Consider the following 27,888-nt stretch of genomic DNA (forward strand, 5'->3'; position numbering starts at 1 on the left):
GATGGGGAGAGCCCAAAGGATGCGGAGCTCCGGCCTGAGAAACTGTTCTCGGCATCTCCTCCGGGGGGAAGGCCTTCCTCTCTCCTCCTCTCCTCCCGCTTCCCTGTCAAGGGTCCCTGGAGGAGTCACAAGAGCAGCAGAAGGGGGGTAATCTGAACAGTGTGGGCCCGAAGGGACTGGGGAGAATGGTCCTTAGCAGCACCCAGTTCCTTCCCACCATCCCTAGGAGCTGGGGGCTGGGCGACCACATTCCCCGGCACAAGAATCTCCCCTCACCTGGCTGAAACGGAGCCCCCAGCCTCTGTTGCCATCATATGAGGCTGCTGCCCTTGCCAGGGAGATGATTTCCTTGAACCGTGTTTCTCCAAAAACAGGAATGCGAGTTGTTGGTGTTTATTCAGACCTGCAGAGTTTACAGAAAAAACACTTTCACATCCATCATCTCTCGGTGATTCACCACAACCCTGCGAGGTGTCCTTTTGTGACTGAGGGAACTGAGGCTCCGAAAGGTTAAATAAAAATCAAAGTCCATCAAGTGAAAGTAATGGGGCAAGACCGGGGCCCGGTCTGTCCCGAAGCCCAGAGTCTGCTCTGTGCACCCACTGCCTGGCTACATGCACCAATGCAAGCCTGGCCTGGTCAGCGAGCCCTGTTCTGAACACTTCCTGGGGAGTCTCACCCACCCCACTCTGCTCCTGACCGCTTCCTGCTGTCCGTTGACCGTTTCATATCACATACTTCCATGTGACCTATGATATTGTACGATTTGTGGCTTCAGGGCTCTCTTGCCAAGATTCTTCCTGCACAAGCCCAGTCTGCGTTGGGCAGTTTTCAAAGGCAGACGGGTGTCTTCCCGTTCTCCATCCTTCTCCCCACCTCACCCACCTGGCCAGTGAGACTGCCCTCCACCCTGTGGCTTCAAGAGGAATAATCGGCAGGATCCTTCCCAAACGGTTCGCTGCCTTCTTCACTTCCACCAAAGAGCCCTTATGACAGATCACTGAGCTGGGCGTGGGAGTTCCAACCGCGTCTCAGGTCAGGCCAGCAATTGAGAAAAGGCATTGAATAGTCCCGTCTCCCTTCTCCTCTGCTCCCCGGGGCGTAGACCGAGTGAAAGGCACTGGGCTAGCCCAGAACGGGGTGCTGAAGAGCATGAGGTATTGTCCCTGCCCTCTCAGAGCCTCCAGTTCAGTGGGGAGATGGGACCTAGTCCCATAGTCTGCAAGAGCCAGCACTGCAATGCAGTGTGTGCTAGCAACAGCCATTTCTGACTGACTTTGGAGGAGAGATGGGTGATGGGGGACCTAGAGTCTTCAGGAGGCTTTGAGGGAGGGATGGGTTGGAATAGGCAAAGTTGAAAGTGGAGATAGGGGTTCCCAGGAGAGGGGACCGCTCAGGTGAAACTGTCCAAGGTGTTCTGGGGATTCGACACATGAGCCAGTGTGTTGGGAGTGGAGTCCCTGGGAGAGATGGGAAGAGAGCCAGAGAAAGACAGAAGAGCCAGCTCGGGAAGGACATGAACTTGAGTGCTTAGGAGTCCAGCTTTGAGTCCATCTGGGCAATAGAAGGTGCTCCCATGGGTGGACGTCACACTTTGGCCGTGTGCCTGCCCAAGGTAGACAAGGAGTCTGAGGTACAAGAAACGAAGCAGAGCCAGGCACACCGGGCAGGGTATCTACAGCTGCCCAGGGCTTTCTCTGGGGTCACGCCCAGCTCATCGTCCCCTGTGCAGTCTTCTGTGCATTTTCAGGGAGGTGACACCAGGCTTGCTGGTCAAGAGGCCCACTCTTTTGAACACCGGGGACCCACGACTTGTGGAAGTGGACAGTGTTCAACAATGAGCCTTGGCCTGGCATGAATGGCCGCTTTCCCTGACTGAGGCTGAAGCAGCATGAGGGGTCCCCAGATGGCCGCCAGGACTACCATGGAAACCCCTGGAAGCAGGGAGGTAGGAAGGTCTGTAAGAGAAGCAGGAAGTGCTCTCACCCAGGGACTCCCAGAGGCCATTACGTTTTCTTCAAGAGGAGAAAGAGGGGGAGACCTTCTGGGGACAGGGAGTGAGTTCGGGGCCAGTCCACTGCCTGGGAGCCGAGAGGAATGCCTGGCGTTTTGTTTGAATTGTTTCTACCCCCTTATTTTCCTCCCTCCGCCTCCCACCGCTGTGGACTGGAGCTGTGTCATTATTCTTTGAAAACATTACAGTGGTTAATGGCAGCATAATATGCCATTATGTGGAGTAACTGTAATTTATTTAACGATTTCGTTGGGCACTTTCTACCCTGTGGCCTGCTCTCCTGCCATGTCTTCCTTCAACTCCCGGCTCTGCCGTGGACAGTGAGGACGTGTGAGAAGCCAGGAGACGCATCTCCAGGTGCCCTGGAAAGGTCACCGGAATGTCTCCGAAAGGTGACTGCCAGCTAGCACCCCGCTCGTCTCGAGACACCCCTGGATTCCACCGTGTAGCACATAACTCAACCCCCACCCCTGGCCTGCGCCGTGACCAAAGCGAGGGCCTCAAGTTTTGACCTTTAAAAGAAGGTACTTGCCAAGTCTTACTAAACATTCTAGTGAGTCTTTCCAGACCAGAGATAAGAGGGTTTGGATGAAAAATAAATGCTGACTCTCAAGGCAATGTGGATTAGTGGGGATAGCGCGGCTCCAGAAAGTTCTGTGTCCCGGCGGAATGATTCTAGTGCGGTTCTCCAGCTCCCTGGGATCCTGATTTCCTACCGGTGAAATGGGAGAATAATACCCTTCTTGCAAGATAAACACAAAATTTCCCCTTGCATATGCAAACAATCTAGCATAGAGCGCCATGTAGCAGGTTATTAATAATAACATTTATGATTTTTTCTAGAAGCAAATGGGAGTTGCTGTGATTTTGCTGCTCGTGCCCTTAGGGTACCAGGTCTCCTAGCATGAATTTGGACTTGACTGTAGCCACATACCCCCACTTTTATTCTTCGGCCTGATTTTGGAAGGAGCCTGAGCATTCTTTCCCCTGTTCTTTAATCCCATAATGCCTACCAGACGGCCCCCCTACCAGGATGGCTTAAGCAGGGTCTGGCTTGGAGTCAGGGGAGCAGTGGGGTGACCTTTCTGAGCTCACCGTGTCCAGAGCAGGCTCGCTCCTAGGGCCTACTGCTCCTAGCCTCAGAGCCCTGCTCACCTGCAGAAATTCTTTCTTCCCCCTGGGATGAAGTGTCCATGGGCAGGCCCTCCTTGCTAGCCATCCTGACCCCACAGGGGGTTGAAAAGAACAGAGCCATGGTAGAGGGAGGGGCAGGATTGGGGGGAAGGCAGCTGCTTGAAATTGATTGCTCCTGTAGTTTAGTTTATACCCTGGGCTCTCTCAGCGCTGCCCGGGTGGCGACCTTTAGATAATAAAGGGAATTCTGGGAGATTTCTGACAGGCCCATGACATATGGGGCAGGTCTGCAGGGTCAGGCGTGTATCTCCCTGCTCCCGGCCCCAGGGTAATGAATCTTGTTTTGACTTTGCAAAGCCAGCCCGGCCAGTGCCCCCTCCCCTGCGCCACCCCTCAAGTGAGCGTCTTCGGAACCCTTCATAATTCAGGGGGACAACTGCAAACTTTTACAGGCTCCGAGAGCAGAGGACAAACACTGCGTGTTTTGCTAAGGCCCTGCGAGAGCCCGTGCGGTTTCCAGGGCTCCACCCGAGCCCGCTGGGAGACCTGGGGGTGGGGTGGGGGGAATGTAACAGAAAACCCTCCCCAGCATGAAAAGGCTCTGGCTGGGACAGGCACAGGCAGGAGCTGGGGTGGGATAGGAGGGTCATCGGCCCTGGGAGTCACACAATATTCCATAAGGTCCTTGGGGTCTGGGAAGGGACACACTGACTGCTGGGCAGGAGCAGAAGAGGGAGCAGGGGAGGCAAAAAGGCGAGAACCCTCTGCAGGGAGAGCCCCGCCGGGACTTGAGGGGACAAAGCCGGGAGAGGCAAAGCAAGCGGGGCCTCTGGGGAAAGAGGAAGCCCGTGGTGCCATCCTGGTCCTCACAAAGGGGGCAAGACATCTATGCACCCCGCCACCGCTGGGCACGAGCATGCGCGTTTAGACCCTGTGTGCACACCCCCCTTTTCTCTAAAAGAACAATCTGGGAGCCGGGATGCCATTACTCCGCCCTGCTCTCAGTCTGCTGGGGCCGCTTAACAAGTGGCACAGGCGGGTGGCTTCCATAGCAGCGTGTATTGTCTCACGGTTTTGCAGGCATGAAGTCAGGGTCTCAGCAGGGTGGCGCCTCCTGAGGTCTGGGGAGGAAGGATCAGCCTCCATCCTTGGTTTGTAGGTGCCGTCTTCCCCGCGTGTCTCCTCACATCTGCTTCCCTCTGGGGCGGTCTGTCTCCGTCTCTGTCCACATTCCCTTTTTTATAAGGACAACAGCCTTTTGCATTACGGGCCTCCCTAATGACCTCATTTTAACTCGATTTCCTCTTTAAAAACGATTTCCAAATGCTGCCCCATTCTGAGGTACTGGGGGTTAGGACTTCCACATATGAATGGGGGGTGGGGTGGGGGAGACACAGTTCAACCCATAACACCTGCCGTTCTGCATTTCTTGCCAGCGCCCAGCCGCTGCACATCACCCCACGTCTGCCCATCTTGCCAGCTAAGAGGTCGAGTCCAGCGCGGCCATGGGCTCCCGTGGGTCCCAGGCCTGTTGCCTGAGCAGAGAGCCACCCGCAGCCACAGTCACTCGGCCTCATTGCTGAGCCGGACTGTCAGGGCCCACCCCTGGAATCTCCCTCTCTCTGACTCCTCAATTACTGGAGATCGGATCTGGTTTATCCATCAATAAAAGGGATCGCATATAAAGACAAGCAGGGGATCTCTCCTCTCATGGTGAGAGAGGGCAGCTGGATAGACATGGTCACCAAAAGTTGTGTTGGCCCACACTGGGGTGCCCCAGTGTCATGGGGTTCACCTTCTCTGGGAAGGATGCCAGGAGGGCATGTAGGCCGAGGCCCGTTGTCCTCCGGTCTCCCTCGCCTGCCTTCTCTCTCACTCCGGGGCGAGGTAGAGCCACTTAGCTTCACATAACAGCACACAGAGTCTGGGGGGGGAAAATGACATTCGATTAATGAAGCAAACGCAGCTGGTATAGCAGTGACATCTAAATTGTTCCTTTGGTCCCATTATTTTCTGTAGGAAATTCTCCCTCTCCCCACCCCACCCCCCTTTTCCTTTAAATCGTGTGCATAAAATACGCTAATAACAATCTTGGTGTCTGTGCATGAGTGACAGCTGAAATAAGAAAAAGACTAATCGTACCTCCTGCAGCCCTGTCACATGGAGATTAAATGAGTCTCTCTCTCCCCCTCCCCGCTCCCCACCCCTCTCCCCCACTCTCTCCTCTCTCATGGTCTCTCCTCAGTGAGAATCATGGGCATTTGAATAATAATATTATAGGCGCCATCAGGGTGACAGTGGGGAAAAAATCAGCTCAAACCCATGATTATTCCTTCAATCTAATAATTATTTAAATACCAGATAACGCCTTTCACTCTAATTGAGGCCTTTCAGCTGCCGGCATTCCCCGGGGCCTCTGCGTGCGCCCTCTCGCTCACCTTGTGCTACCAACGTGCCTGGACTACCTCTGAGGTCGGTGTTACACAGTGGTGCTCGGAATGTTTGCATGTACAGCCACGCAGAGGACATTATGCTGGGCCCTTCGGGGTCATTCCACCCACAGGGGACAAGCTGGGGGCCCCCCGATCTCACATTTAGACATTTTATCCTCCTAGACATCTTAAAGCAGAAGAAGATTTCTGAAGTCTTCCCTGCCTCTCGGTAACTTATTCCTAGACAGCTGTCAGGACCCTTCACTGTCGGAAAATTCCATCATCTCCTTGGCGCTCTGCCCCCGGGATCCTCTCCGGATAGGATGTCCCCCGAATATCTACCTTGAGACCCTCCTGCTGCAGCTCTGACTCCGGGGAGAAGAGGCCTCCTGTGCTTAGCGTCCAGCTGGCCTGCCTGTCAGGCTGTCTGTAACCAGAGGGGTGTGGCACAGCCCCCCCCACCCCCCAGCCCCCAAGTCACGGCGTAGGTTTCCTTCCTGCTCCTGACTACTTCCTGGGCCTAGAGTCCGTCCTGGGAAGTCCTTCTCCCAGCACAGAGGGAGCCGTTCTGAGAGCTCCCATCACGGGGCAGAACGTGACTGACTCTCAGGACCCCTTTGCCCCATGACGGAGGCAGCGCTAGACTTTTTGCAGAGCTCTGACTGACTGTCCCTGACTGACTTGGGACAGTTTTTTCCTTTCCGAAGGTTTTAGTTCCTTCACCTAAAAGTAAGTCGTGGATTGGAATAATCATAATGTCCTTCAGCATGGGCCCCGAGTGCTGCTTTAAAGGTGCTACTGATTGGAAAGGAGATGGCGGGGGGGGCGGGGGGGGACCTCCCTCTGCTCACCCTACCCTGGCTCACAGCCTTTCTCTTTACCGCCTGGCTCCTCGGGATGCTGGCTGTGTGAGCCACTGAGTAGGGCAGTCATGATCATAGGCACTTGTTACTGTTGTTAGGAAAACTATCCTAGCCAGGACAGCGGAGGTGATGACAGGGGTGACGGCCATGACAGAACGGAGGTGGTGGAGCTACAGGAGGGTCCAAGGGTGTGAGATCTACTCTCACGAACTTTGACTCAATTTGACAAAATCACATCCCGACTCTAACGCCTCTTCCGAGCGGTGCCTTTTGCGATAAGAAAAGGACAAGTGAAAGCACGTGTGTCCGGATCTCCTGAGAAAGGCCACGGTGCGGGGCGGCAGGTGGAGAGAACCCTGCACTGAGCTGAACTGGAAATGCCTGATTGGCACTTCCTCGCTGCTTAGCCACTGACGCCGCAGCAGCTGGTCGGGAAGGTATCTGATGCCTCCACTGGCTGTCACCAGCACCTGCCTCCCGAATCCTGATCGGGGAGATGGTGTCATCGGGCCGCCCAAATAAAATATTCAGTGACATTGCTTCCCACAGAGGCGGTCGTGGCCTCCGCTTGGCATCGGAAGGGCTCGGGGTAAGATGTCCCGGGAGGCTCCGCTGGTAAGGCAAGCGTCCCACGGCTGCATGTCCTGGTGCGAGACTTGGGGTGAGGGAGAGGCAAGCTTTGGCTCTTGAGAATGCATGTGACAAAGTGACTTCACGAACTAGACAGAGAGAGGAGAAGTGATGGTGAAAAGGAGGCATCATGGAGTGGAAACTCCGGAGGCTGACATTAGCAGAAGATCGGAGTTAGGAGAAAATAATAGGTATGCAAAGTCACGGGCCTACGCTCACTGGCTTCAACCAAATCGAGGATGGACAGTTTATTCTAAGACAGAGCATAGAATGGACGGAGGTGAAGAGCTGGAAATATTGACAAATAAATTACTACTAATAAAGACTAATGAATGGTGAACACTTATGACGGGCCAGGCATTGTTCCAAGTGCTCTATCTGTATTAACTGAGTTCACTGTAATAATCCCACGAGGCAGTTGCAAGTACTAATCCCATTTGATGCAGATAGTGAGATAGCATCGCAGAATGGCTGGGGACCTTGACCAAGTTTGCACAGCTATCCAAGCACCGCAGCTCAGCGTTCATGCATTTAACCATTGCACCGCACGGCTTCTCGTCAGAGGTACCAAGGAGGGGGCTCGTCCCCCTTTCTCTGAACGCCGAGAGGAGACTGGATCCTTGCCAGCTGGGCGCTGCTTTGGAACAGTGACCTGGTTCCATCAGCATTGGCTTGGAAACCCAGAGGCCCTCAAATTGCTGTGGGAGTCAGTTGCCTTGTGAAAGCCACACTCCTGAGGTAGAGTGGGCGCCTTCCCTGCCAACCCCCTGCCCTGCAGGAGACCATGCCGCCTCCTGCCTCCACTCCGCCAGCGCCTGCTGCTCCCACACGGGTGAACCTTGAGCCCCATGGGATGAATTCGCTGGGCTGGTCACCAAGAGTGGCCTGTCTCAAAGTGGATGCTGATGGAGGAGTTGGGGTGGGGGATGGGGGGTGGGGGAGAAACAGGCCCAACTGTGCTGGTCTGTTGAGAATTCCTGACCTAACTAGCTTTATCAGGTCGGAGGGAAGGACCCCCGCAGCTTTCTCAGTCACAGACTAGAAGCTGAAGGAACCAAGCAAGCCTCAAGGCATTATTTCATTTGAAAGAAGAAATCTTACAAACTGGCTCATGCAAGCCCCCTTTATTTTAAAATCAAGAAATGGGCTCAGGGAGATGCGAGACCAGTCTAACGCCATATGGCTCATGGCTAACAGAGACAGGATTTGAATCAAAAGCTCCTGAGACCCCCACTCTTCCTCCTCCCCCATGACTGCATGCCTTCTAGCCACCAGACCAATTTCCCCATTTCAGCTCTCAGGATCCTGCATCTCTGCCAACGTCCCCACAGGCGGCCGAGAGACTGTGTTGGGACTTGTGCAGTGGTATGATAGAGAAGATCACCTCAGATCTGTTCTCTTTCCTTTGACACATGCTTCCCAGATTGAACCCCTTCACGGGGTCAGGGAAAGCTGGGGGTCAAAGGTCTACCCACCGTGTCCATTCCCATGGAAAGAAAGAATATGAGCAAAAAAAGGAAGCCGGGGGCCCTGGCAGGATTCCTGAAGTGTGGTCTCCTGGGGAGGCTTCGGTGAAAATAGTAACAATGAGCAGAGACTGAGTATTCACTGTGTGCCAGCCAGCGGGCTCAGAGGTTCCCCTGCGTTATCTCATTTACTCTCATGACAGGCAGAGAGGTCGGTACTGCAGTGACCCCCACTCTCCCAGAAAGGGAGATGAGACTTGACTTGCCCACTTTCCCAAACTTGTTCCCAAACTCTGCCTACCAACCAAGCCACTCATGATTCAAACCCTGTCTTGGGATGTTGGGTAGGGAGGTGAGACGGTTGATCTTAGCCTCACACTTTGTCCTTTGAGGTTATCTCTGCTACCAGGACCTTCTTCCTGTAGCCACGGGCTGACTCTAATGTGCATGTACGTGGGGCTAAATAAGGTGCATGGATGTCAGGCTAAACGTAATGTGCATGTATGTCGTGGAGAAGGCAGGAGAGTGCTGTCCACAAATTCAGTGCCAGAGTGTCTGAGAGAGCACGTTCCAAAAGGCAAGACCCTAGCACCATGTGGTGAGAGTCATTTTCCTCCTCGTGGCTCCTGGTGGGACACGCTGTCCTTCCCCTGCTGGGACGGGGCATGCCCAGCACAGCCTCCGGCCTCCCGTGGCGCCCTGTCCCGCGGGGGACGTGAGGATTCTGTTATTTCCTTTTGCAGCTCCTCTTGAGGAATTCACGTCCTGCCACCAGCCCCAGGACATCGCTAAAAATAACCTCCGGTTTTTAAACCGAAAGCTCTGCCTGTCGGAGGTCTTCCTGGTGGGTGCGGGCGCGAGGCGGAAGGGCCATGCTGGAGTCCCCGAGGTCAGCCCGGGCCTCACGCCGCCGTGGCCTTCCTCTTTCCGAGGGAGCCCGGGCCTCATGAGTCACCCCGCGGAGCTGGTTGGAGGACAGCGGTCAGGTGGCCCCTCTGGCACCGCGGTGGCTGTCAGGCCCTGGGCCCAGGGTGCAAGGGGAGGAAGGAGAGTGTCTAAAGATACGGAGTAAATTCCTGAGGTGGCGCCTGGCCTGATTCTAACCCAGCCCAGCCAGCCCGGCGGGTGGAAGTAGGCAGGACCCTGCTAAGCTGCCTGGGAGCCAGTTCTCCATCCTGGGCCAGGGTGTGTTCACTTCTGTCGCCTGGCTGCCTAGAGTTGCCTGCCCTTGTCTGAGAAGGGTGCCGGGCCATTTGTCCATTTGTCCAGCGGGAGAAAAGAGTCCCTGCCAGACGGCGCAGCTCGCGGCCTCCTCCTGCTGCTGTCCCTCTCCGCACTGGCCATGAGCAGCGCTCTCAGAGTGGGGGACAGGCCCCTCTGCTCCTCTGGCCCAGGCATCTCCAGAAGCCCCGGGAGCCCCCCACTTTGCTCCTCTGGGCGGCTTCCTGGGAAAACAGAAGAGCTATAGAACCCGAGGGTCTGGTGGGTATAGAGTCGGGAGACAGGCTCCGAGGGATAGGCTGAGGCCGGGGGTGACCTCATGGATCCTTAAATAGTCACGAGGCCTCGGCAGTAGCTACAATGAGACCGACCCTCAACTTGCTTTCGTTTGCCCCTCTCGCATTTTCCAAACCCACCAGGCCTCTGAAGCTGGGCTGCAGGGGGCCAGCCCGCCTGCACAGAAGCAGAAGTTGAAGCAATGTCCCCAGGGCCTGGCAGCCCCCTCACCGGGTGGCAGTGACTGGCACCCGCCTATCTCAAAGAGGAATGGGTGGGGGGTGTCTACCCATCTCCCCGGGGCTGTTCAGGTTCCTGAACGGCACGGGTGACAGTCCCAGGCCTGTTGGCCACAGCGTATCTCACATGTCTCACAGGTTGTAACAGGTAACATCAGGGGTTCTTCCTCTGGAGAGGCGGAGGCTGAGGGGCAGCGGGAGGCACTGCCATTCAGATGTCCCTCCCCGTGGAGGACAGAGCTTGAGGAAGGAGGTGCAGCTGCATGAGGGCCTGGAAGTCTGAGACCAAGAGGAATTTTGTTTGCGATGTCCCGCTCTGGGAGTAGTTGGCCAGGGGAGCCCAGGGGAGGGCCTGCCCCTCAAGCATTTAAAATGGGGAGATTTCCACCTGGCGGGGGAGAGGGCAGACGTGATGCCTGGGAGGGAAGACTGGCTTTAGTCCCGACCCGGGATCCACTGGCCCGGTGAACTTGAACTGGCTTTTAACCTCTCTGAGAGATAAAAACGGTGTCTTAAGAGGACAGAAATAGAGATGTTTTGTAAAGCAAAAGAAAGGAATTTACAGCGTAAAGGCTGGAGACCAAAATAGATAACAGGATTCCCTGAACAACCCCAAGAGGGAGAAAGTCTGTTAAAAATAGAAACACTGAAATACGCAAGGAAGGGATGCAGAGCCAGCCGGGGCTGGGACTCCGGGTCAGGCCATCCGATTCACTCCTCTCAGGACCGATTTCCCACCTGACCTCCCTGCCTTGTGTTTTCCAGAACCATGTGAGGGCCAACCCAGGACGGCGGCGTGGATGAGCGCTCAGAGGATCCGCCTCCTGGTCCTTGCCCCGCTCAGCATGGAACAGAGGAGGCCCTGGCCACGGGCGGAGGTCGACAGCCGGTCTGTGGTCTTGCTCTCCGTGGTCTGGGTGCTGCTGGCCCCCCCGGCAGCCGGCATGCCTCAGTTCAGCACCTTCCACTCTGAGAACCGAGACTGGACCTTCAACCACTTGACTGTCCACCGAGGGACGGGGGCAGTGTACGTCGGGGCCATCAACCGGGTCTACAAGCTCACGGGCAACCTGACCATCCAGGTGGCTCACATGACGGGGCCGCGGGAGGACAACAAGTCTTGTTACCCGCCCCTCACCGTGCAGCCCTGCAGCGAGGCGCTCACCCTCACCAACAACGTCAACAAGCTGCTCATCATTGACTACCCCGAGAACCGCCTGCTGGCCTGCGGCAGCCTCTACCAGGGGGTCTGCAAGCTGCTGCGGCTGGACGACCTCTTTATCCTGGCGGAGCCATTCCACAAGAAGGAGCACTACCTGTCCAGCGTCAACAAGACGGGGACCATGTACGGGGTGATCGTGCGCTCCGAGGGGCAGGACGGCAAGCTCTTCATCGGCACGGCCGTGGACGGAAAGCAGGATTACTTCCCCACCCTGTCCAGCAGGAAGCTGCCTCGCGACCCCGAGTCCTCCGCCATGCTGGACTACGAGCTGCACAGTGACTTCGTGTCCTCCCTCATCAAGATCCCCTCCGACACCTTGGCCCTGGTCTCCCACTTCGACATCTTCTACATCTACGGCTTCGCCAGCGGGGGCTTCGTCTACTTCCTCACGGTGCAGCCCGAGACCCCCGAGGGGGTGGCCATCAACTCGGCCGGAGACCTGTTCTACACCTCGCGCATCGTGAGGCTCTGCAAGAATGACCCCAAGTTCCACTCCTACGTGTCCCTGCCTTTCGGCTGCACGCGGGCCGGGGTGGAATACCGCCTCCTGCAGGCGGCTTACCTCGCCAAGCCCGGGGCCTCCCTGGCCCAGGCCTTCAACATCAGCGGCCAGGATGACGTGCTCTTCGCCATCTTCTCCAAAGGGCAGAAGCAGTACCACCACCCGCCCGATGACTCCGCCCTCTGTGCCTTCCCCATCCCTGCCATCAACTTGCAGATCAAGGAGCGCCTGCAGTCCTGCTACCAGGGCGAGGGCCACCTGGAGCTCAACTGGCTGCTGGGGAAGGAAGTCCAGTGCACCAAGGCGGTAAGGAGGCGCGCACCTGCTCTGCCCCGATGTGGGGCTCCCGCTCCGACTGCCCAGCCTGTGCTCTGTTGCACACCCAGGTTCACATCCTCGGGTGGTGACCAATCGCACCGAGTCTGACCTACACCAGACACACGTTTATTGGTCCACTGAGTCATTCAAAATATGGTTGACCCTTGAGCAATGAGGTTGGGGCACCGATCCACTGTGCGGACAGAAATTCACTTATAACGTTTGACTCCCAAAAAACGTAATTAATAGCCTAGTGTTGACTGGAAGCCTTGCCCATAACATAAACAGTTGATCAAAACTTATATTTTGTATTACTGGATACTGTATTCTTAAAGTAAGCTAGAGAAAAGAAATACTAAGAAAATCTAAGGAAGAGAAAATACATTTATAGTATTTATTGAAAAAACATGCATGTTGCTCAAGGGTCAACTAATTATATATATATATCTCAAGAGCCTACACAACACCAGGCACTGCCGGCTTCAGTGGTGACCTGAACAGCAAAGCCCCCTACCCTCATGGAGCTTTCATTAGTGAGGCAAGACAAATAAATGCATAACATATATAGCCTGTCAAATGGTGATGATGGCTGTAGAGAAAAATAAAGCAGAGAAAGGGAAGAGGCAGTCCCTGAAAGGGTTGATTCATTGAGAAATGGGGCCTGTGAGCAAAGACTGAGGAGGGTAAGGAAGCGAGCCATGTGGGGATCTGGGGAAAACATTCCCGAGAGGGAACGGCAAGGGCCAAGCATGCGGGGCATGCCTGGCGTGTGTGGGGATCGGCAAGGAGGCCACTGCAGCTGCATCAGCGCATGCGGGAGAAAGAATAGAAGGTGAGGCGGGTGGTCAGAGATAACAGGACCAGATGGTGTCTGTGCAGAGGCGTGTAGGCCACTGGGAAGCCAAGTTGGGGTGTCGGGTAGGCAGGTGGAAATGGAAGCGGAGGAGAGGGAAGGGAATTAAGCTCAAATGGTAGATTGCAAACTGGAGAAACATAATCCGGTGAAGGGAAGAGAGGAGGAGAAAGGGAGCTCTGGATCCAGGCCAGAGGGCAGCAGAAACAAGATAAGCAGTTGCGAGCACTATCCTGTCAGAGAGGGTCCCAGTAGAGTATTCACCAGCTTTTCAGGTGGGTCCTTTCAGGGTCATGGCCTCTACTGATGGGTCAGTGTCAGAGCCGGGGGCCATTGGTCAGTGCAACTGGTCCTGAGGTCAGCCATGACATCGCTTGTCTGATTTTGCTGCTTTTCTGGGCCTGGAGATGAAACACAACTGAGGCCTAGATATATCTGATGTGGGTCAGAGCCTCCTTGTCTTGGAGCTTAATGCTTAAGGGCTATTCTCCACCCCTCCTCCCTTCCCCCGCTAAGGGGGTCTAACCCAATAGACTAGAAATATGTCAGGGGAGCATCAAAAATGCATGACCAGAAATATGAATGGTCAGGGGGGCTCTAAACCACATGACCAGGGATATGCTAGGGGACAAAGGTTACCCGGGGACCAGGTCTTTGTTTTCCTAGTATTGCCCTTTGCTAGGCACCTGGGGCTTTTTGTACCTGGCTATCATCCTTGTTCTACTCATGTCTACCTGCCTACCACAAGTTCAAGTTATTTCTGTCTAGCCACGCTGCTTTAAAGAAAGCCACACTCTAAGATCTCACCATTTGAGCAAAAGCGAAGGCGCATCAGGTGTTTGGGAGGATCTGACAGTTTAGAGAACAGAGAGAGAAATGTCAGCCGATCCCAGGGGTTTAGACTGAGAATAAACCATTTTCCTCGTGGTCTGGACATTCTAGAGTCAGGAGGGTGTAGAGAAACCCACAATCACCAGCAGACTTTTGCTTCTGTCATCATCTCTCAGAAGCTGGCTTGGACTATGGCTGTGTGCAGACTCTGCAGCTATGTCAGCCCCAGGAGATGGTGGGAAATAAACCGAAACCTTGACAGGGACTTGCAGAGTTGAAAGGAAGGTTGATGATTACCTGGTCCACCCCTTTCACTTCACAGATGGGAAAACTGAGGCCCAGAGCGGGCATGTGACACATCAAGGTGAAGTGGCTAGTTGGTCTTGGAGACAGGACTATAATCTAGATCTTAGGAGTTTTCCAGGGCCCCTGCTGCCTGCCGTGTGGGGATGAGAAGGACAAGTAGATGTAAAAGGTAGTAGCTGCTCCTCTGGCTCCATTCCTAGGTTCAAGATTCTTTCCACATGGGCTCCCGTGGTGTGCTGGTAAAGATTAAACAGCTAGCTCTATGCAGGCTGTGGTGGTGGTGGTGGTGGTGGTGGGAGCCTTGCCTAGAAGCATTTGCTAATGTCCATGGTGTGAATGCTCCCACCACAGCCAATTTCACTCCACCAGTGTGATGTCACTGAATGCAGAGATGTGTCGTCAACCCTCAGGGGCTAGCTCCAGCATATCCCTGCTCCCTTCCCTCCCTTCCTCAGAAGCTCATCCCTTCTGCTGGGGCGGGGCATGGGTGCGGTGGTGGCTCCATCTTACCAGAGTTCAAGGTTATCTTCACCCTAAAAGTTAGTTCTCTTTCCTAAAGAATACACACACACTCTCACATACACACACACACACACACACACACACTAACACACACATACAAGGGCAGACCACCATTCCTACCAGCAGCAGGAGCACAGTTCTCTCCAAAACACAAGTGCCTGTTCCTGTGTTTCTCGGGAGGGAACGGAAGGAAGACCCTGGTTTAGCAAGCACATGTCCTAGCTTATACACCAGTTATTTTAAGGCCAGGAGGCCGCTGACCAGTGAGGCACCAGCCAGCTATTTCCTGGGAAGGGTGAGAGGAGGTTGAAGGGAACAGGTTGCAAGTTTTTCCCTGACGCTTTCTACGCGACAACAGTCATTTCCTTCCTCCTCTGGGATGCCTTTCCAGACCCAGAAGAAACAGCTGTCACAGGACTCCAGGCTCTCAGCTGGCCCAGAGTGGGCAGCCTTTGGCAACAGGATTCCAGGTGTACAGTCCACTGAGGTGTTTCGGAGGGCCCGTCATGGCCCAGCCCCAGGATGGGCACTGGGCAGAGACCACAGGCCCTTTGGCACCCCCTGTCCTCAGGAAGCATAGTCTTTTTATTTACATAACTGAATGCGATCTTAGAAATAATCAATTTAACACCCCCCTTTAACAGCAACCAAAGAGGATGTTACTGGTCCAAGTTGATACATAGAGGTACTTAGCGGTAGAGCAGAGGCTAGAACTCAGGGCTTCCTACTTTCAGTCCAACTCGTTTTTCATTGCTTTAAGGTGATCTTCTTTCCAAAGTGCCCTAGTCTCTGTCAATAATGAAAATATAAAAATGAATGGAAGTGCCCCTAGTCTCTCCTGAAAGATACACAGAGGCACAACACCACTCCCTTCACCACTGGTAGCAGGGCAGCTGTCACCTGGATAGGGCAGAAGGCCTTTACTGGACAGTGGAAATCACTACATAACTTCAGACTCTCCTGCAGGCATTGTTTCATTCGCTCTTCAGTCATTCTCTCAGAAAGATGGGCAGGTGGTTTGACAAATGAAGAAACTGAGGTTTATATAGATTAAGTGCATTTTTCAAATTAAAATTTTATGTTCGACATTAAAATGACCTTTTCCAATCCATCCCCCGTATAGAAAGTGGTAAATAGTTGGCTTAAAATTCTTTATGCCCAAAGGGAGGCGTGGCATCCCAAACAAACAAGAAATCTTTTCCAGGCTGGTAGAAATCCTAGGAAGTTGCCTCTGGACCGAACCACTACTGTCTAAATAGAAAGATCACCAAAATGACATGTCCACCGAGACATTAAAATGACCAGAAAGTGAATTTAAGCCATCAGCTTTACAAATTACCCTGGATCTCTTGATAGAAAGGGAATGGTGACTGCAGGTGAATGAGGAGATCGGCTGGTATCACTGGATGCCCCTGTGGGACACACGGGTCAGCTGGTGAGATGTTGTTTACAGCGAGTGTCAGGGCCCTGCTCCTGTGTCACACCTCGCCGAAGCCTGGTCCTGGGGCTGGGGCTTAGGGGTGGGCTACAGACTGATGGCTGTGACTCTGCTGTTGTTCACCCCCATCTCCTCCCCTTCCCTCCAGCCGGTCCCCATCGACGACAACTTCTGTGGATTAGACATCAACCAGCCGCTAGGAGGTTCTACGCCGGTGGAGGGCCTGACCCTGTACACCACCAGCCGGGACCGCATGACATCAGTGGCCTCATATGTTTACAACGGCTACAGCGTGGTGTTCGTGGGGACTAAGAGTGGCAAGCTGAAGAAGGTAAGAGACTGCGAGCCCGCGGCCCTTCAGCTCCTCAGCTGGGAGCCGCTTTTGGAAGGGAGCTGTTGGTGGAGATGAACAACAGGCCACTCTGATGTTCTTGGCAGACGGGGTCGGATAGCGGAGTTATTTTTGTGGCTTATCTTCTAGCTGTTTCCCCAGCCATTCGTCAATGGGTGTGTAGGAAATGCAAGTGTGTTTCCCATTGCCCACCCTTCAAGGAATTAGGAAGGTGGGTTTGCCTAAGGGAGAAAAACACTCCACTCTTTATCTCCAAGTCAAGAAGAACTGATTTGATTATTTGATTCTCTGTATTATAAATTGCCAACATCATGAATTCCTCCCCACGGCCCGGAGAGTTGATTGTACTGGTCAAAAGTCTTTGTTGAGTTCAGAGCATCTGGCCTCATGAAGCAGATGAGGGGTCTCCATTCTAAGGACAGGGCAGATGGTGGGGCTGCCCTCCGAGGGCACATGGTGCCTGGGGAAGACACTATCCTTCCATCTCTCCTCTTTCAGAAATTACAGAGTCTTCTCCACTCCTCCACTCACACCGCCCCCCAAGCTCTGAGCTTCCAGGAGGAAGTAGACATCTTAACCCCTGCCTGCCCTGGGCACCTCTGCCAACGGGAGGGCCAGGGCTGTCTGGGCTAACAGTGTGGGCGGCCTTGTGTGCAGCCGGCTTGTAGCTGCTTGCCTGGTGCTTGGGTGCGGAGACCGAGCACGGACTGGCTCATTATGTGGGATTACGGCGGCCACATTCTTTCCGGTCCCAGCTAATCCCCTTTCCCTAAACTTACCTTCCTGCCACCTTTCCCCAGCCCTCCCCCCACCTGTGGATCAGGGCACATGTGGGACATCACCACGTCTCACCCTTGATGTTGCCATCACCCCTATAGCTCTTCCCTCCTAATCCATTTAGAGCCTGGGAGAGATGTTATTTGGGAACGAGGGTGGCAGGGCGGGAGCCTGAGGAAGAATTTCTGTGGTTCGCTTGTTCTGATCTGCTGCCAGAGGAGGTGAGAACAACAGGTCTGCATGTATGTGGAGGTGCTGAACCCTCCAGACCTCTTCTGGTTCTCATGAGACCAACGCCCTTTGGCCCTTTCTCCTTTCCCTGTGCTGTGCCCGCTCCTCTGCCAGTGAATCCTGGCTTGGCTTTTAGACACATGGAAGGAAGGCTGAGTGTGGTCCCGGCTTTCCCAAAACGAGGGAGGAAAGGAACTGCCTGATGAGATTCCATTAAGATTTAACAGTGATATATTCCGCCCGCCGGTGTGGCTCAGTGTCCACCCATAAACCAGGAGGTAATGGTTCGAATCCCGGTCAGGGCACATGCCTGGGTTGCAGGCTCCATCCCCAATAGGGGGCGTACAGGAAGCAGCTGATTGATGATGTTTCTCTCTCATCGATGTTTCTATCTCTCTACACCCCTCCCCTCCTCTCTCTCAAAAAATCAATAAAAACATAAAAGTGACGTATTCCACCAGACAAGGTTCAACTTGAACCCCGCGGCTGGCTGCTTCCCTGCTCAGCAGCTTCCTGTACTCCTGTGCGGTTGGGTAGACTGCTCCTTGCAAGGGGGCTTTGGACCAAGGGGCTTATGGGAGCTGAAGTCCACCTCAGCTCTCCCTGGCAACCATGCCCCTGAGGGTATAAACATTCTCCCAGAGCGGCTGCCCTTACTAGTCTCTCTGCCCATAGAGACCACCTTTTTCTAAACCACACAAGGGCTGTCTGGGGCAGCAGTAGCCACAGGGTTCTGGATCACTCATGTAACTCCGTCTTCTTTATCCTCTTAAAAGTTTTATTAAAAGCAGGGGCCATGCTTTATTCATATTTATTTCCTTCTTTCTCCCTAATTTTCCCCCATGTGTGGTCACACATGGGATAGCCCTCAAAAGTTTTTTGAAAAATAGAACCATCCTCTAAGGAAACTTAGAGATCATCTGGCCCAATACCCTCAGTATTCAGCAGGGAAACTGAGGCCCAGGGACTTGTCCAAGCCTAGAGACTAGGCCAAGTTGCTTCTTGCCTTGACACCGAGTTTGACACCATTTTTTTACTTAAAGAAGCAGCCACAGAGCCCAGGGGTGGATGCTGGGAGCAATCTTTGGGCGCAGACCTGCAGGAGGTGTCAGCCAGGGGCTAGTGCCTCCACTCTTTTTGGTCTTGGATCTGAGTTAAGGAGTTAGTGTTTGCTGAACGGACGGGTGAGGACTGAATGAAAGAAGAATGTCCTACCCAGACTCAGAGGGCCCCTGTGTTGACCTTCCCCATGTCTCTGTGTATCTTGCACAGAACACAACAGGGGCTGCTTGGGGCATCTTTTCAGGCCACACACCCGAGCGAGCAAAGTTCTCCAAACCCTGGCGGGCGAGTCCTCATGGAGGCAAGTCAGCCGGTTCAAGGGCAAGGCTGGGAGTGTGGCTGCCCTCAGCTTGTTCCAACCTGCAAGTTGGCTGCTGCTTCTCACTCTTCGCTGTGCCTTTCTTCGACTCTGTCTATGAGCTCATAATACCCCTCCCCTTCTCCTCTGTGCAACTCGCCCTTCCTTTCCTACCCACACTCCTTTGAGGCACCTGGTACTCACACCCCGGCTCCCGCTGGCCTCCCACTTACCCACCCATCCCTCTCCAGAGAAACGGCCCATGATGAATTTATGGAATGTCCCCAGGAAATCTTACCATAGTCCAGGCCCCCATAGCTCTTTCAACACAGGAAAGAAAATAAAGAAAAAAAAAAATCTAGCTAAGAGCGTAGGGAGGGGAGGGAAGCAGGCTGTGTCAGAACTGTGCACGCTTTCCCAGCCTGAGCAGGCGTCTGCCAGACTGCCCAGCACTCATCCATGGCAGCCCACAGGAAGGAATAGAATGTCCCTGAAAGGGGAAGTTTAGAGGAAGCAGAGACTCATGACAAGTGCATGACCATGAGGCCACTTCCTCTGAGCCACAAATATGCAGAAGGACCAGGAGGAAAAAGGACAAGTTCTCAAAGCCAAGATGGGAGATGTGTCATGCTTGCCCAGGCCGAGGGTCAGTGCATGCAGGTGACAAGAAGACAGGTGAAGCTTCGCCACCGGGATGGAACAAATCCAGAAACACCAGCTGCAATAGAGTGGTCAACCTGGGAGTCTTTATCAGGGAGGACCTTCACCAGGCTTGGCTTAAGGACTGAGACAGGTCCACGGATGAGTTGGGGGTATGAAAGAAGGGCACTCTAGACCTTGGGTGCTATAGAGTGCACCGGGGAGCTTGGAGGATTTGGTGGAGTGGAGGGCAGAGGTAGTGCCCAGAGGATCCAACCCCTAGGAGAAGCAAGTGAGAAGGATCTCGGGATTTTCACCGACCACGAGGTTGACAGGAGCCAACTGTGTGATACAAACGAGCAAAGTTAATTAGTCTTCGCCACACTGACAGAAGGACAAGTTCCAGGTCATGAGAAGTGGGGGCTCCACGTTGGAGATAACATTGTAAGGGGGCCTTAAGCCCACTAAAGTGTGAGATAAACGAGAGCTGGGGGGATGTGGAAGTCATGCCGTATGAATACTGTTAAAAGGATGTTAAGCTAAGAAGAGAAAAGGAGGAGACCATTTGGTTCAGATACTGTAATTTACTGAGCATGTATTTTGTGTCATGTGCTGTTCTAAGAGCTTATATCTACTAACTCACTCAGCCCATATGTAACTCCATGAAGTAGGTGCTATTATTATCTCCATTTTATAGATGAGAGGCCAAGACAGGTAAAGAAATGCAGCTAATGCCCCATAGCAAATAAATGGCAGACCCAGGATTGGAACCTTGATCACTGAGTTCCACAACCAGCATGCTCAATCATTAAGGTGTAGAGGACGACTTACACCTATTTGATGTGGCCCCAGAGGACAGGACAGGGCTATTGTATAGGAGTGATAGTAGATAGCTTTCCACTTAAAAAAAGGAAGAAGTTTCTTGTGGCCAAACTGTCCCATAATGGAAAGAGTTGACTCAAGTGGGGGTGAGCTCCCAGTCATCGGAAGTATTCAAGCAGAGACTGGATGGTCACAGGGAAGCTGTAGCAGGGCCCCTGCACTAACCACATGACCTTTGCAGTCCTGTCCTCGGTCTTTCTCTGCTCCTCTGGTGGGAGTGGGTGACAGAGCGGGCAGGCTGTGGCAGAGACAGGAGCAGAGAGGGAGGCCAAGGCCCCCTGAGTGCAGGCTTTGAAGTCACGGCTGGGTTCGAGCTTGCCCCAGAGTGTGATGGAAAGCCCCTCAGGGTCCAGGAGTAGGTGCTTGGCAGCGACAGGGATCGGCTTTGCCAAGGTGACGAGGGCAGGAGGCCCCGGGCAGGAGCCAGGGGAGCGACAACAGGCTGTTCTGGGCCGGTTCACTGCGATGGCATCCCTCCCGGCTAAGAGCAGGCTGTGGGAGGCCAGAGGACAGATGCTGGGTGCTAGCACCGAAGCAGATGGAGAAAGAGCAGTGGGAACAGCTCCTGTGTAGTGCTAACCACAACCTCATTTAATTCCACTTCCTGGTTGAAGGGAGGAGCCAGGTGCAAGCACAGGCCCTGGGGCGGTGGAGAGAAGGGCCAGCTGAGAAGGTAGCAGCCACCAGGACCTGGGGGGAAGGATTCCCTCCCTTCTTCCTCATCAGTCAAAGTCCCTCTGGTTCCTTCTCTTCATCTGCAGCTGCTATAAGGGGTGGCTCGATACAGGCCTCCTCCGACCCCCGGGCCTCACACAGCAGCAGGAAGTGTGTTGGCTCCTCGCTTTCTGTCCCCACTGGAAACTTGCCTGCTGCTCAAGGGCTGGTGACGAGACCTCTACCCTGTCCCTTGGAGCATCTGCACTGCGCCGTCCTCAGATCCCTCATGGCACGTCATTCTGCTATGACAGCATCTGACACAGGAGCAGCTACACATGTGTCTACCTCTCTTGAGATTCACAGATCCTTGCGGGCAGGGACCCTCCTTTCACATTTATACCACCCATCATCACGGTCAGAGCCAACATCTCTCACACATCAGGGGCTCATTAAATTTATGTCAGATTTTTGGGGGGCTTTCTCCTGACCAGACTCCTGTGTACACAGATTAGATACCACGAGTGACTCTTGTGGACGAGGCTTGTTGGCAAAGTGAGGACGTATTGTATGTTGGATACTCTGGACGGGGAGGAGGAGGCAGAGGTGGGAGGGATGGGGCGCGGTGGGATGAGGAATCAGGAGCGAGAGAACTGCTGTGGGTAACAGGAAAAGAGTTTGTTTGCTGGTTAACAACACTTGGATGAGGGTAGGAGGTGCTCTCAGAAATGCTGACTGGGGTGGGAAAAGGGGAGGGCATTTATACTGTTGCTTGAGATCCCTAATATAAAATGACATAGGAGGTGGCATCTACCTCACCCAGGCAGGGAGGCAGGTACAAAGGCTCAGGTGACCACAGCTCCGCTCTACCCCATCGGCCCCCTGGACATTCCCCAAATCCACAGAGAGCCCTTTTCCAGTTGCGGGAAGCCGTGTGGCCTCTTTGGGCACCACCTTATTTCCCATTAGCTGACAGCCAGCTGCAGAAATGCCTGTGAAATTCTTGAGGAACATTCTTTCTGCCTTTCCCTAAGGGCCATACCAACCCAACGTCTCCAGTCCTCAGCCCGCTGATGTCCCAATCCTATTCTTCTCTTTGTAATCTCACCAAATTTGCTTAGCAAAGCCAGGAACAGTGTGAGCTTCTTTAGTAGCATCTTAGGCGCTGGAAAGAATCCATTGAGAGCACCAAAGTATTAACTAACTGCCCCAGGCCCCGGAGTTACTCCATAACGCTGATTACTTACAAGCTACCTTTCCGTGGCCCCTTCCGTCTTCCACAAATACCGCTGTCCCCATTTTGCCGATGTGCAAAACTGAGCCCCAGAGATACTAAGCACTTGCCCAAGGTTATATGGCCCCTCCCTGGGCAATATTGACATTGGCAATTGTACTTCCTCCCAAAACACCCAGAGAAGTTCCTAACCTTTGACTTGGCTCCCTCGTGGGGTGGAGTTGTCTTGGCAGACACCCGGCCAAGTTGGATGAAATGCTGAGAAACATGCCTTTCCCTCTGTGCCAACCCCACCAAACAATGGCCACTCATTCCTCTGAGTGGAAATGATTCACTCGTCTCTCAGTGTGAACCCTGGATCCTGTAAACAGCCAGGGCTGCGGCTCCATTTCCAGGAGACCTCCTGGCTCTCCTGGAACCTGGAACTACTGATCCGATGCCCTAACTCCCCGGGCATCTCCGCAGGACGGGGGCTGGGGGAGCAGGGGTCAGGGGCAGGCACCCTCTTCTCCTTCCCGGGAGCCTGCATGGAAGAGGCTGGTGGTGGCTTGGAACTCACCACCGCAGCCCTAGGAATGAGTTTGGCTCCCTGCCCAGACTCCTGCCGCCAAACTCGCTGTTTGTTTTGTTGTTTTATAGCCCTCTTGAGTCCGGAGAACTGGTCTTCTGAAAGCTGGGAAAGGCAGCATTTGGTTGGCACAGGGAAGGAGGCATATTTACAGAGTACCCCCCCCCCTCCACTCTTGGCCCCCTCCCCACATGACAGGTGTAGAGATGGAGTGTGCAGAGCCCCAGCTGACCCCAGGGGAGGAGGCCCTGATCTCCCAGAGCCAGGCTGAAAGGGAGAAACTGAAGACTCATTTATTTTTTTGCACCTTTTTGTGCAGCTCTTCTTATGCCTCAACCTTGGACAATCCCTGTAGGAGGCATCAGGCTGTGCGCTCAGCAGGCTGCTTCATATCCAAGAGTTTGCTCCTTGGAGCTCAGAGCTTCATCGCAGGACAGGGGGAAGGAGGGGTGCAGCTTACGGAATCCAGGTGACCCACATAGGCTGTGCGGAATTTCCAAGAGACCAAGGTACTAATGTTACAGGCGCTCAACTTTAGGAAAACACGGACCACATAGATGCACCTCCCTTCTGGCCAGTGCGCCTCACCTGCCTGTGGGGCAGGGCTGGAAGGGACCGCCAAAGACCAGGAGTCCAGTCCTCTACCTCCCAGTAGGAATCGATTTCCACAACAAAGAAGTATGTGAGCTCATGGGATGCCTTCCTAACTCAGACCGACTAGCTGCGGGACCTCTCAGGTTCAGTGTCCTGGGGTGTAAAAGGAGGACAATTATAATACCTGCCTCATGAGGTTGTAATGAAGCTTAAATGAAATAATTCATTATGGAATGCAAATTTATTGAACACCTACTATGTGCCATTTTGGGGGTATAAATAGTGAACAAAACAGTCAAAACTGCCTTTCCACATGAAGATTATATCTTCATGTGGGAAGACAGACAAAAAAAACCCATAAACCAACAGTATGTTTAGAAAATAATTAGTGCTAATGGGGGAAAAAAAGAGCAGAATGAACTAATTCCTGTGAAGAGTGGCGCTGAGCTGGAGCGGATATGAACTTAAATATCACTGCTGTTGCCCCTTAACTTGTGAGCCTATGTATTTTTCTTCTATAGAGTGGGCAGTAATGAACACTTTGCTTGGTTATTGTAAGAACTAAATGAAAGCAAGCACAAAAGTGCTTTTCATGATTATCACTAACATCTTTGAGGCTCCCCCCTCCCCCAAAGCCCACTCTCCTCTGGCTCCCTGGGGAAGTGGAGCTGTCATATCAGCTCCCTTTTCAGTGACATGTTTGCAAGGTCAGATGGAGGAAGAGAACCCTGCCCCCCTGCCCCCCTGCCCCCAGCCCTGAGTCATGGGAAAAAATACTGCAAAGACGAGACCAGCTGAGCCGAACTAATCTACTCCTGCTGGACATTGGCACCATGTCCCACTGCTGCATTAGTCACCAGTGAGAGCTTTCTGAGTCCCCTGTCGCCACACAATACCGGCTGGCCCCTCCCCAGGGCGGGGCTGGGGAAGTGGCGGTTTGCTCTTGCAGCTTTACAGACTGGCTAAAACAGGGCCATTCCGTGCCCTTTGCACACTCCCAAGGCAACCATAATATCCTAGTGCCGCACAGCTAGCTCTATCCCAGATTAACTGTGAGATCTTGGGGGACTTCAGTTTTCTCAACTGGTCTTCCAAGATTGCTATGCGTGTCAGACATGGGAGGTGCAAGGCTACTACAGAGGCTGATGCATGGTAGGTGCTTAATAAAGAGCAGCCATTGCTGCTATTAGCGCTCTCACCATGAGTATGACTCTCACTCGGATGGCTACTGCCCCTCCTACACTATTGTCACGCTTTTCTCCCAAGGGCCCAGCCAGATTCCCTTGGTTTATATTATGTCATTAATCCCACAACATTTTGAATGGACAGGAAGGGTTGGGATGTTTCTCTGCTCTGTTGCACATACTAATACCGAAACTCAGATTATGGACTTACTCAGGGTCACGGGTAACTCAGGGAAAGATGTGGGAACTGGAACCAGAGCTACAAATATTTCAGGTGGAGATGGGCCCAGCACACACTTGTAGAGTCCAAAGGTGGCACAGCCAAAAGCTTGCAGCTACTTGAACTTCTCTTTTCTTCTTGTCATCACGCGTTCTGCTGCCCAGAGAAGCAGGTACAGAGGTGCAGGTGGGGAGGGTCAACTAAGGTCTGGGATCTCAGAGTCTCTTCTTGGGGTTCTGTCCCTCTCCTGGTCTCTGCTTCCAGAAAGGGTTCTGGGCTGCAAGGTGCGGCCGAACTTAGAAGCTGGTGCCTCTGGCCTCGTCCCAATCAGCCATCATTTGGTAGCACATTCTGGTTTTCTATTTCAACAGCTACTGCCACCAGTTGGATGTCGCCACCTAACCGCAAAGGGGCAATGGCATCACAGGGTTTAGTAACAAATCTGGGATTCTCACGCTTTGCTGTTACGGTGGGTGAGAGCAGTCAAGGAAGGGGGAGAGGCCATGTAGCTGGGATTCTGAAGAGGGTTCGGGGACACCCCCCCGCAACTGCAGAGGAGGGGGACTCTATCTCTGTCAGAATCTTCCTCTGATTTCATAGCTAGAAAGGACCTCAGAAAACTGGTCCAGCCTTCAGACTTTAGGCAGTTGAGATGTGTATTCTATTTTATGGGTAAGACCGCTGAGGCCTAGAAAGGCTAAGTGATCTGCACAAAATCGCCCAGATGCTTAGCAGCAGGGGCAGGACTGAAATCCAGGTCTTTAGATTGCCATGTTTTGGACCCTTCTCTCTCCATCCAAGGGAAGAACGCTCCTATGCAGGAAACATCAGACTAACCTCTGCCTTTCCCTAGCGTGCAAGCATTCCCTAAGCGGGACCTAAAATTGGTCCGGGGATCGCTCTCCCCAGGGCAAGAGTCTCACTTAGCGTCCTATCCCAGGCATGGCCATGCAGCCTTGCTCAGGGGTGACCAGCCTCCCTGAGCCCTCACCCCACATGTCTCAGGAATCTTATTAGAGCCTGGCCAGCAAGAAGGCCTGTTTAACCCCAAAATTCTTGCCTTGGGGCTAAGAAGTTCTGGCAAATCCTAACACTGACTTGGGAAAGTCAAGCCTTACATGTTAGTTCTCTATCTAGGCGTGCCACTTTCGGGGGGACATGAGAGGTCTATTACAAAGTAAGCACTTCCTCTTTGCTAAACCCTGGGAGAAGTAGTTTGGTTTTTGTTCAGTTGCACCTCACGTTGCTCTTAGGAGAGAAGGATTAACATTATGTCCATTTTCCAGATGAGCAAACTGAGCTCAAAGTGAGGTAACTTGCCAGAGTCACATTGCTACCGAGTAAAGAGCTGGAATTTGAATCCAGATCTTTCTGACCCCAGACCTGGGCTTTGTTAACCACCAGTGTTTAGCACTCTGTTGGCCTCCTCGAAGATTCTGTTTGTCCATCTATATCCCACCATATGCCCTACAGAGAGCTACCAGGAGATGCCGAGAGACGAGTAGACGCGCTAACACGTTGTGCTCTTTCCAGCAAAGATGCCCTGGAAACCCAGGACATGGCAGCTGTCACCTGGGCACACGCTGCCTCGTGTCACTCCCCTCGGGCCTTCCCCTCCCCCTCCCCACCCATCTCAGCCCAGGCCACAATGGATGGGGTGGCAGCCTTTTGTGCCACACACAGTCCCAGCTGACTCCCCTTTCTGCAGGCAGCATTGTTTGCCCAGAGCTTTCTGAAAGGGAGACAAAGGGGGATTGCTGACAAGGCCAAACGCTGCTGTGTGAAGTGTGAGGCCTGCCCCATCACCCAAGCATCCCTTGGAGCCCTAGGGCTCTTCTTCAAAGACGCTGTCTGGGATCTTTTGTGTGCCAGTCATACCCATTCAGAGCTGGCGGGGCAAGGGAGTGGGACACTGAGAAATGGAGTCATTTTCGTCTGGCAAAATTGGAAGAGACATTAATGCAATAGTTAACAGCAAGCCACGTTGGGGGCAGGGGGGGCAGGGCCGGAATGCTTGTTCTCTGTTTATGGGCTTATGCAATTCCATCAATATTGATGCCTGATGCCTTTGATTCTGACACTAATCATTGCTATGAATTAAATTTTCAGCCATATAATTAGGATTGCTATTAATAGGGCCCTGAGCTAAGCACTACGATGCAACACATCTCTTTCTTGATAGAAAATGGCATCCTTGGAACGCTGCTAATGGGGCGCACCTGGGGTTTGCCAGGAGTGATGTGAAAATTATACATTCTATCTTGGTATCGGGCCTTCACTAAAATACCGGCGAGCAAAGGTGAGGCTGGAGGGAAGGCTCTCGCCTGCCCAGTGCTGTGGGCAGCAATTAGGTGTCTCTCACGCTCTTTAAAGTCGTTAGGAACGGATATGCCAGAGCCAGTGCTGGCCGCTCATGGTCAAGGCCCGGGCAGCTCCCAGCCAGGATGGGCTCTCTAGGGTCCAGCCTAACGCTAGCCAGCTGCACCTAAGAGACCAGTTGCTCTGGTAGTTTCCTTCTCAGACTTTCTGGTGGCCATGAGCCAACTCCGGAAAGAGGAACTTCTCTTTATGCCCTAAGGTTGGTTAAACGGGCTGAGCCCAATTGGGCCTCCATCGTGGGTAGATGATTCGGCAAGACCCCTGCTCACAATTGATTCCAAAGACCCCCCACCCAGAGACCTCCATGGGCCACAGAGCACAGGTTGGCTTCACGCATAAAAGAGCCTGCGCTACACCTGGTGGGAAGGGGATGAGCTCTCTCTCAGGACGAGATGCTTCTCCAGGCAAATGTGCAGCGTTTGTTGACTGGGGAGCCCATTCTTTTATGGTTATCAGGCCCCTAGTTCAGTGTTGGAGACTCGCGATCCCCCGTTCACCCCCAATTTGAGTAATCATGTGTCACCGTGCACACAAGGTTCTCTAACTC

The 27,888-nt window shown here is 53.4% G+C and overlaps 1 protein-coding gene across 1 annotated transcript in view; it reads left to right on the plus strand.

Annotated features, from left to right (window-relative positions):
* Window positions 1-11,026: 11,026 nt before the first annotated feature.
* Window positions 11,027-27,888, plus strand: part of PLXNA2 (plexin A2) — a 206,257-nt gene continuing 189,395 nt past the window's right edge. The window contains exons 1-2 of the mRNA XM_006767182.2: window positions 11,027-12,305; window positions 16,416-16,598. Coding sequence (XP_006767245.1) covers window positions 11,076-12,305; window positions 16,416-16,598 — 1,413 coding nt within the window. The 5' untranslated portion in view covers window positions 11,027-11,075. The remainder of the gene's footprint in view (window positions 12,306-16,415; window positions 16,599-27,888) is intronic.

This window comes from Myotis davidii, unplaced genomic scaffold, assembly GCF_000327345.1.
Source record: "Myotis davidii unplaced genomic scaffold, ASM32734v1 scaffold622, whole genome shotgun sequence".
NCBI lineage: Eukaryota > Metazoa > Chordata > Mammalia > Chiroptera > Vespertilionidae > Myotis > Myotis davidii.